The 11069-nt window shown below is 32.4% G+C and overlaps 1 protein-coding gene across 2 annotated transcripts; it reads right to left on the bottom strand.

Annotated features, from left to right (window-relative positions):
* Window positions 1–937: 937 nt before the first annotated feature.
* On the bottom strand, window positions 938–10394 carry LOC143238545 (uncharacterized). Of its 2 annotated transcripts, XM_076478895.1 has the most exons (3): window positions 10080–10394; window positions 2396–3135; window positions 1526–1807 (listed from the first exon to the last, which is right to left on the bottom strand). In XM_076478895.1, exons 1-2 carry the CDS (start codon window positions 10131–10133, stop codon window positions 2644–2646), a joined length of 546 nt encoding a protein of 181 aa, XP_076335010.1. In that variant the 5' UTR covers window positions 10134–10394; the 3' UTR covers window positions 1526–1807; window positions 2396–2643. The 2 variants fall into 2 exon arrangements, with proteins under 2 accessions (XP_076335002.1, XP_076335010.1); XM_076478887.1 differs by lacking the exon at window positions 10080–10394 and having other exon boundaries at window positions 938–1807; window positions 2396–2635.
* Between the last annotated feature and the right edge of the window lie 675 nt (window positions 10395–11069).

The raw sequence follows: 11069 nt of genomic DNA, 5'->3' as shown, positions 1-11069 counted from the left end.
TTATTTTTTAACACGTTTGCTTTTGAACTGCATGTGATGAGAAGAAACCATATGTCTCTTCAGATCACGACATTCGTTTACGACTGACCACAGTAACAAAGGTACGGTCTGGCATCACTGTGAATTCTCATATGTCTTTTTAAACCACTCCTGCCTTTAAATCCCTTTCCACACTGTTCACACACATAATCTCTGGCATCAGAATGAACATATGCATTGTGCTCTTTTAAAGTTGCAAACGCATGGAAAGCAGCTCCACAAACTTCACAAACAAATCTCCTTTTGTCCGTATGAAATTCTATGTGTCGTTTCAAGTTAGTTTTACATTTACATTTATAGTCACAATATGGACATTCAAAAGGTCTAAGATCACAATGTAGCTGCTGCATATGCCGTTGCAATCCTTGTCTAGCACAAAACTTTGCTCCACATTGAGCACATAAGTATGGTTTATCTAACTGGACTTTTTCTACATCAATTTTACCAGCTATTTTTAAGTGACTAGCAGTCTTCATGTGGATTGACAGCGCCTTAGACGTGCGGAAGTTTTTGTCACATTCTGAACATTTGATAGGCTTTTCACCTGTGTGGACTCGCTGATGTATTTTGAGTAGGGTTGGTCTGTGAAATTTTTTGTTACAAGTTGTACAGAGATGTTTCTTTTCCCTCTTTCCGCGTGAATATCATGTACAACCTGGCGATGTTTCATAAGGTCTTTCTTTGTGGAGAAATTACTTCCACAAATAGTACAACCATGTTTCTCATGACCCATCATGTGTTTTTCGTACTGCTGACGTCTTGCAAAGCTTTCGTTGCACTGTGTACAATGGAATTCATATTCTTCTAAATGTTTTTCCATGTGCCAGCTATAAGCTTCTTCGTTTTCACACATTTCCCACACTTTTTTACAAACTATCTTCCCATTAGCATGCTCCTTTAAATGTGAAAGGAGGAAGGTCGTTTAAAGAAACAGCGTTCGCAAAACGGACATTCATAAAGTTTCTCTGGCTCAACAATTTTATGAGCAGTTTTCATGTGTTTACACAGAATTTTTTTTTTTGTGAACTGAGCATTACAAATTCTACAATTGTTACGCTGATGACCCTGCATGTGTTTCTGAAGGTGTTGTTGATGAGAAAACTGAAGTCCACAAAGTTCACATTTCAAAACTCCATTACCTTCTTGGACAGAATATGGTTTGCAGTTGTGAAGTTTCAAACTTTCAAGGCTTCCAAAACTCTGTTTACAAAACCTGCAAGACAACATTAGTTTCTTCTCTGAAACTACCACCGTCTTTTTACAGCATTTCTGCTTCACCGATTTGTGCTTGTTAAGTACTCCAGGAAACTTTGTATATTTCAAAGCATTTTTCTCAGTAGTTAAGTGGTTGTCCTTTTCATCATCTGAATATAATTCATCAGTGAAATATAACCTCTGTTTCACAGGCCTCCCTCTACTAGAAACTGCTGATATAATTTTTTTTTTGTACCATTAAGCTTTTGTTCACTTTCAAAATTTTCTGGAATGTTTACCTTTAACCTAGTTCTGGTCTTTTTTTGTTTGCCTCTTGTTATTTTTGGAGACATTTCAACATTTAAATTTGCTTTTGGTACCTTTATTCTATTAGCTGATACTTGTGTTTTTTCAGGTAATTTACCCGTAACCTCTGTTTTTGCAGTCACACAGTCAGTCTGTTTGGGAGAATTTTTTCCACTGTGTAATGAAAAAACAGGGCTGTCAGACTCTGTAGATCTTGCATGTACACTTGACTCTTCACTGCCTCTTGTAAGACTAACCTTTGGAGAACCTAAAGAATAAAATAATACATAATAGGATCTACAAACTTTCATAATACAGCTTTATCTTTAGGCCAGAAAATGTTTGGGATTTCAAAATCCTCATATTCATTGGGGATCAGCTCATAAACAAGCTATATACAAAAGCATAAAAATTTTTAACTTAGTATGAGTACATACTATACTCATTTTGCATAATGTCTGATTTCTCAATGACATTATTTCCTCAACAGACTAAGAAAAACCATGACAGTTGAAATTATGCAGAAAAAAAATAATGACTTAACTTTTCATCAGACTCTTGGTAACTGTGTATATCTTATAGGTTTCTTGAGAAATCATAATTCTAAAATCAAAATACATCAATTATAATAAATGCAAAAATTGAAATTGCTAATTTAAGGCTTATACTTTTAAGTGTGGTGGTTATGGAGTAATTAGTAATCTGAAAAAATTTAGTAATTGTTAATCCAAACCCTGGACTGAATCAAAATAATTACACACTACTACTTCTTGCAAAGGTTGAGAAAAACAACAATAAGATTATTTGTTACTTTCACTTTTGTAAAACTTTAATTTTTTCATTATTTACTACTTACTGTGTGAGGATTGGGTTGACATATTACATGATTTTTGGAATACAGCTGATTCTCTCCTATCACCATTACTGCATTTTGTGTCAGTGGGACCAATGTCACAAACAGAGAATGTAGGCATATATTTTGTCTGTGATGAATTTATGGATTCAGCATCCATACTTTTGTAGCTGATTGGTACATTTTGGCTAAGGATCTGTGTCTGTCCTTCAGATACTTCCAAGTCCTTTGTCATAAGACAACTGTTAGCATCACGAGTCAAACTGTAAGACACTTAGGTTTTCTACCCGAGTGGATGTGTACGAATTATCGTGTTTTTCTGTACATTCTGAAGGTTTATAACTTTGAGCAGTAATATTCAAATGTTCATCTTGTACATTACTGGTGCTTCTGCTTACGTTTACAAAATCATGTTGTTCAGTAACAAAGTGTGAGGAAACAAGAGATGGTCCAATGCACATTTCCTTAGGACTTCTAATATTGGGCTTTTCTTCTTGATTAAAAGCATTACAATCAGATCTAAATGAGTCAGAACTTTCTCCAAGAGCACTGTTTAAATTATGAAAGAGAAAAGTGCTGATTTGCTGTCCTATCTGGTTTCTTTCCAACACATAAGTATCTTGGGGATCAACATTAATGGGTAAATGGTTAACTAGAACTGACTGGAGACCTTGGATAAGTTTCACAGCTTCAGACTGCTGATCTGGAGCCAACTTGAGAAAACTGTCCGCAACAGTACTGAGCTGGAAAACATCAGGAAAACTAATAGGCTATATGAATCACTTAAGAAATCTACACAAAACTTGAGCTTACAAGTGTAATATATGAAGCAACTACCTGCACATGGAGTGAGAAACAAGTTATGGTAATATAACTTGAGGTGCCATGTGAAAACTGGACTGCTGTTAACATTTTAGTATGACACTAGTTCCAGAACTTTCATTCTATGTTCATAATAAATAGGTTTAAATCACATTATGTTCAGGCCATAAAATACGAGTAATTTACTATTTCCTCTAAATCATGTTACACAAACATAAAATCTTTATTACTAATATACCATAATTATTTTCATCACTCACATTCAAGTATGACATAATATATAAAAGGTTATATCTGTGTACGTCTGCTAAGAAAAACTCAAAATCTACCTACCTTATAGATACACAGGGAAATGTTACATTTTTTATCAAATATATGTAATTATAAGACAGAACATAAACTCTGAACCTCATAATGTTTTATCTGCCAGGGTTCCAGAAAAGTCCATTTTCCATCCCTCTCTGCTTCTAAGCCACTATAGATGGCTAACAGACACTGTTATAACCAATAGAAATAGCAGGATTTCCTCAATACGAAGTTTACAGCTATCCTTTTGAATTTGGCAGTAAAAGTATTCAACTGAGAGAAATATCTTGTAAAGTAATGGTAGTTTTGCTGCTCTGAATAGCCAACAGTTTTAAAACTAATTTACTGATATATCATAGTAATTATGGGTTATTCTGCTCCAATGTATGTTATATTTTTGTGTTTCTAAGAATCTTAAGGGAAAATTTCAAACATTTTTACTAAGTACAAACAGCTAAAATATGTAGAAAGGACTCAAAACTTTTATATTTGTTTTCTAGTAAAAGAAACTAAAATGTAAGAATTATAAGATTCTAACTAAACTAAAAACTTGTTTACAAGTATGTGTGTGTTTTGTATAGCAAAGCAGCAACGGGCCATTTTTCTTTCATTGAATATTTCCATATGGAGTATTAGTGCTCTCTCTAAGTTACACAAAGTGTTGTGTACCCTCTAGATACTGTGTGTATTATAGAAAATTTCAGGTGCATTTGTTTTCTTATAGCAAAGTCACATTGAGCTATCAGCTATCTGCCACATCCACTGAGGGGAAGCAAACCCTTAATACTAGCATTGTAAATCTGCAGACTAACCATTATCCCACCCTTAAATCCCATAAAACATTTAAAATTTCAGTATCTCAACAGTCATTTAAAATATTGACACTGAATTATGTTACTTCTGTAGGAAATAGTTAATAGGTTCCCATCATGATTTATTATTTTTAAGCAAATACTGCTGTGCTAGTGGTTCATATACAGCATTGAAATTGTAAAAAGAAAACAGATGGGATAAAAAGAATAACACTAGAAGGTGTTAATACAAGTAGTCTGGAACTTTCTGATCAATAATACAGTCAGTACAAAATTTATTTTATATTTACACTTAATGTCAGGATGAAGAAAAAACATATAGAATACAGTTTTGCTGAAAATAAAGATTTAATATTCATGTAGTTGACTCTAGAGATTACGTAAATAAAAATATGAAACAGTGAGATTACAGTAAATAACAGAATTTATATTTCTCACATACTATCAGTTACTGCACATTGACTCACTAAAAGCTTCATTCTCATGTACTATCACAGTTACTGCACACTGACTCACTAAAAGCTTCATTCTCATGTACTATCACAGTTACTGCACACTGACTCACTAAAAGCTTCATTCTCATGTACTATCACAGTTACTGCAGATTGACTCACTAAAAGCTTCATTCTTATGTACTATCACAGTTACTGCACATTGACTCACTAAAAGCTTCATTCTCATGTACTATCACAGTTACTGCAGACTGACTCACTAAAAGCTTCATTCTCATGTACTATCACAGTTACTGCAGACTGACTCACTAAAAGCTTCATTCTCATGTACTATCACAGTTACTGCAGATTGACTCACTAAAAGCTTCATTCTCATGTACTATCACAGTTACTGCAGACTGACTCACTAAAAGCTTCATTCTTATGTACTATCACAGTTACTGCACATTGACTCACTAAAAGCTTCATTCTCATGTACTATCACAGTTACTGCAGACTGACTCACTAAAAGCTTCATTCTCATGTACTATCACAGTTACTGCAGACTGATTCACTAAAAGCTTCATTCTCATGTACTATCACAGTTACTGCAGATTGACTCACTAAAAGCTTCATTCTCATATACTATCACAGTTACTGCAGATTGACTCACTAAAAGCTTCATTCTCATATACTATCACAGTTACTGCAGATTGACTCACTAAAAGCTTCATTCTCATGTACTATCACAGTTACTGCAGATTGACTCACTAAAGCTTCATTCTCATGTACTATCACAGTTACTGCAGATTGACTCACTAAAGCTTCATTCTCATGTACTATCACAGTTACTGCAGACTGACTCACTAAAGCTTCATTCTCATGTACTATCACAGTTACTGCAGATGGACTCACTAAAAGCTTCATTCTCATGTACTATCACAGTTACTGCAGACTGACTCACTAAAAGCTTCATTCTCATGTACTATCACAGTTACTGCAGATTGACTCACTAAAAGCTTCATTCTCATGTACTATCACAGTTACTGCAGACTGACTCACTAAAAGCTTCATTCTCATGTACTATCACAGTTACTGCAGATTGACTCACTAAAAGCTTCAGAAGAAATACTTCATTAAAATTATTTTTCATGTACAATAAACTTGTAATGTTTATTTAAAGCTTGCCAAGTTTTGTGAAGTCACACATAGTAAGTTCAGTTATAGTATGTGTAGTTTCATAGTATTGTTAGTTTGTGAAGTCACACATAGTAAGTTCACAGTTATAGTATGTGTAGTTTCATAGTATTGTTAGTTTGTGAAGTCACACATAGTAAGTTCACAGTTATAGTATGTGTAGTTTCATAGTATTGTTAGTTTGTGAAGTCACAGATAGTAAGTTCACAGTTATAGTATGTGTAGTTTCATAGTATTGTTAGTTTGTGAAGTCACAGATAGTAAGTTCACAGTTATAGTATGTGTAGTTTCATAGTATTGTTAGCTTGTGAAGTCACACATAGTAAGTTCACAGTTATAGTATGTGTAGTTTCATAGTATTGTTAGCTTGTGAAGTCACACATAGTAAGTTCACAGTTATAGTATGTGTAGTTTCATAGTATTGTTAGTTTGTGAAGTCACACATAGTAAGTTCACAGTTATAGTATGTGTAGTTTCATAGTATTGTTAGTTTGTGAAGTCACACATAGTAAGTTCACAGTTATAGTATGTGTAGTTTCATAGTATTGTTAGTTTGTGAAGTCACACATAGTAAGTTCACAGTTATAGTATGTGTAGTTTCATAGTATTGTTAGTTTGTGAAGTTACACATAGAGTAAGTTCACAGTTATAGTATATGTAGTTTCATAGTATTGTTAGTTTGTGAAGTCACACACAGTAAGTTCACAGTTATAGTATGTGTAGTTTCATAGTATTGTTAGTTTGTGAAGTCACACATAGTAAGTTCACAGTTATAGTATATGAAGTTTCATAGTATTGTTAGCTTGTGAAGTCACACATAGTAAGTTCACAGTTATAGTATGTGTAGTTTCATAGTATTGTTAGCTTGTGAAGTCACACATAGTAAGTTCACAGTTATAGTATGTGTAGTTTCATAGTATTGTTAGCTTGTGAAGTCACACATAGTAAGTTCACAGTTATAGTATGTGTAGTTTCATAGTATTGTTAGTTTGTGAAGTCACATATAGTAAGTTCACAGTTATAGTATGTGTAGTTTCATAGTATTGTTAGTTTGTGAAGTCACACATAGTAAGTTCACAGTTATAGTATGTGTAGTTTCATAGTATTGTTAGTTTGTGAAGTCACACATAGTAAGTTCACAGTTATAGTATGTGTAGTTTCATAGTATTGTTAGTTTGTGAAGTCACACATAGTAAGTTCACAGTTATAGTATGTGTAGTTTCATAGTATTGTTAGTTTGTGAAGTTACACATAGTAAGTTCACAGTTATAGTATGTGTAGTTTCATAGTATTGTTAGTTTGTGAAGTCACACATAGTAAGTTCACAGTTATAGTATGTGTAGTTTCATAGTATTGTTAGCTTGTGAAGTCACACATAGTAAGTTCACAGTTATAGTATGTGTAGTTTCATAGTATTGTTAGTTTGTGAAGTCACACATAGTAAGTTCACAGTTATAGTATCTGTAGTTTCATAGTATTGTTAGTTTGTGAAGTCACACATAGTAAGTTCACAGTTATAGTATGTGTAGTTTCATAGTATTGTTAGTTTGTGAAGTCACACATAGTAAGTTCACAGTTATAGTATGTGTAGTTTCATAGTATTGTTAGTTTGTGAAGTCACATATAGTAAGTTCACAGTTATAGTATGTGTAGTTTCATAGTATTGTTAGTTTGTGAAGTCACATATAGTAAGTTCACAGTTATTTTGTGTTGTTTTACACTATTCTGAGAGAAATGGTATATTCTACTGTAATATAAAATAAAGACAATGATTCTCATTGTTTATGGCTTTCTTCTATCTACACATTTTACCTTGCATGTATGTTAAAGGGTATTTCTTTGTTTAAAGTTCATTCACACTAGCATTATCTTTGTAAAATGACTATTTTTATATATGATTTCAAATTAAAGCAGTATAAACCATTCTGTTTTATTCTTTGCTAAAAGTTATTTTTACTCTGTGTAGTGTGTCATGATTAAATAACATTTGTATTGTATTCTTTGTTTAGGATGTCAATATTTGTCTTAGAAGCATTTTAAATGGTGAGGAACACTTACCAAACTTTCCAACCAGGGTTGAAGTGAAAGTTTATTTGATATAAATTTGGCATTAATTGTCAGCTTGAGGGCAAGCACAGAGTAACAGAGAAAAGAAAGTGTGTTAGATATAAATACAACATGCATTTCTACTTGGATTATTATTACAGTATTCATTAAGAATTTACTGTGGAAATGTACATTTCTTGCAAAGTAACAAACACTGGATTTAAACAGTATAGAAGAAATACTCATAGATTGGGAAAAAATTATGAATAATTTAATTTTAATTCAAAATCATCAAGCTCCCAAAAGATTGAAAAGATTATTTTATGTAAAAATAACTAGTACTCTTAGGTGATTGATTATATTAGTCTGAAGCTCTATTAAAACCCCTTCAGAAACCTGAAGTGAATCTCCTAACAGCTTTCACCTCTTTTAAAATTGAGGTTACATCAATGATTCTCTGCCACCATCTACTTACTGTTTATTGACTTGTGAAATATTTAAAGTAAAGCTGACATAACCAACCTCTTCAGGGTCACGAATAATGTTAGAAACACCAGTGAAAATTTAAAAATGTGTCCACCTCACAGCCTTCAACAAAAACATCTTGATATCACCATCCTTCAGAAGTCCAATCTCAATTACAATCCTTAAGTAATTTTTTGAGAACCATACAGATCCTAAAGAAATAATATATTACTGGCAAATTACATCTGTAAATAGATTTTTTTACTTAAGACTTTAACTAATTTGACAGATGGACTGAAATGTTTTCTTTATTATCTGCAATGGCTTGAGCTAGTATATTAAACTTTAGTGCATGTAAAAATTAACAACATATTTAGTTACCTTTAACATACCCAAAAACACTTTGTGGTTAGTTGTAACATCATCTAATAATTGATTCCTATACATCCATCTGAATTTTCTAATTTCTCTTTAACCAAATTCGAAGCTGTCTTATATTTCTGTGCACCTTCCAACCTATCTTTCAATTTTAACTTTTATCACCAAGTTTCTCCTTTATGTCATTAGAAGGTCAATTACTGGGACAGCTTTAATGAAAAATAATTTATTTTAAGTTTCCCAAGTCTGTCCAACATCACCTGTTAACTCATTACGCATATACACTAATGTAAGAACTTGTTTTATTATCTCAAAATTGGTTTCTTGAAAATTATGAACCAAAATTCATTTATTTTCTCTCAAATGTAGCAAACTATCAAATCTAATTATACAATAATCACTGTTCTTCAAACATTCCTACCGTTCAACTTCTGAAACCATACCCTAATGAATGATTAACAATAATATTACCCTATATCACAAAACATGTCCCCATCAGAGTTTGGCTTAATAAAATCCCAAGCAGTGTATCTGAAACTAGTCTCCCATAATCATTGTATGTTTGCTTAGCCACCAGTAGCAATTCAGATCTTTTACAGTTTCTCATTGTTTCCTTCTGTCTATTCAAATGACAATTATTTCTATACTCGTGAAATTCCTTATTGTAATATGATTCAATCTCTTAACTATCATTTTTTATACAAAGAACCACCCAACCTTCTTTTATTAAAAGAGTATATTACTGTTATATAACTTATAACCTGTAACTTCGAAATACTTTTAACAATATTTTCAATCTCTAAATTTCGAGGTTAGTCCCATTAAGGATTATATTCAGTTTTCCCTATATCCTAGTTCTACGCTAACAGTAACAATAACATTTAAGACCATAGCAACTAAGCTCATTTGTCAATCTTGTATGTAGGTCTATCTCACTTAGAATAAAATGGTTTTAAAATAAAATAGCAGCCACGTCGATCTGACGATAATTTCTAGTACATTACGCAAATAAAGCTAAACAAGGCTAAAGTCATATGTAAATAAATATAATTGTGAATAAACAGAAAACTGATGGGCACCTCGATTGCAGGCTTCAAAGGGCGACAGAGAGTACGAGACAAATATGGCGTCAGAACAATCGTTACGTGTACGTTTGAGTTTTTATGCTCTGATTGTAACTTGGACAAACCAATTAAATACTTAAACTAAAAACTCAACAAAAAAGGATACCTGACTTCTAAAGTTTGTGATGGTACTCTCGCTTTTTGCATCACCTGAATCCATAATATTATTGAAAGCCTTTTACAAGTATACAATTTAAAGTGTCGACGAGCGTAACAACTACTACCTCTCCCGCAAGAGCTGTAAACCGGAAAAGGTTGCATATATTGCCCCATCTCATATCCGGTGTCTGCATTCGTGTTAATCATTAAGGATACACAAATTTAAGATATTAAAAATTCATAGGTGTTTTAAGAGTACTTTTCATTAAGAAAATGTGCAATGCATTGTACACGATAACCTTAAAATTGTATTAAATAATGTTAAAAGGTGCACTGCGGTATTTGATTTAAAGTAAAGCCTATATAGAGACATACAGATGTGCACTTCACAATAATGTTAAGTCTGCCTACGTATTTGATTCTAAGCTTCGACCCTTGATGCACTGTCAAATATTTAAAACTGTAAAAAAATATTGAAATATAAATTCATTAAATCATCATATTAATATTTTTCGGGCCATGTTAGTAGAAATCGCTTTGTAATTATAAAGAAAAAATATAATATTTTTCAATGTTATCCATAGTAATAAAAGTTTTTGTTTTGTATATACTGATGTAAACATAATTGAAAATTAGTAAATAATCTCAACAAATTGAACGCCAGACATGATGTTTTTTTTATAATAGGTCACAGTTACTTATTTTGTCATAGCGTTTATCCAGGACTATTTGAAGTTCTAAGGTTGTGAAAATTAATGTAACGTTTGTACATATCTTAGGAATCACGAAACAACTCGAAACAAGTGTTAAATTTGATGGAAGAATTTCAACTCTGGTACGATTCTGATGGGAAGACTGCAAGATTGAGGTATACAGAAAGTCTGTTAAAGTAGTTTTGTATTTTGCTTACAGGCTGGACAAACACTTCGTTCGTTATTTACTTGGTGATAATTACTGTTTGAAAAATATTATAACGTACGTTTATACATAGAACATG

Source organism: Tachypleus tridentatus, chromosome 2, assembly GCF_004210375.1.
Source record: "Tachypleus tridentatus isolate NWPU-2018 chromosome 2, ASM421037v1, whole genome shotgun sequence".
NCBI lineage: Eukaryota > Metazoa > Arthropoda > Merostomata > Xiphosura > Limulidae > Tachypleus > Tachypleus tridentatus.
The sequence above is the reverse complement of the archived record's forward strand: the minus strand, read 5'-3'. Positions and strand labels throughout refer to the sequence as shown.

Excerpts from the sequence above, each read along its gene's own strand:
- LOC143238545 (XM_076478887.1), bottom strand. The coding sequence starts at position 2,627 with ATGACAAAGGACTTGGAAGTATCTGAAGGACAGACACAGATCCTTAGC. Across the intron at positions 1,808-2,395 it reads GTCAACCCAATCCTCACACA|GTTCTCCAAAGGTTAGTCTT; the intron begins GTAAGTAGTAAA and ends TTTATTCTTTAG.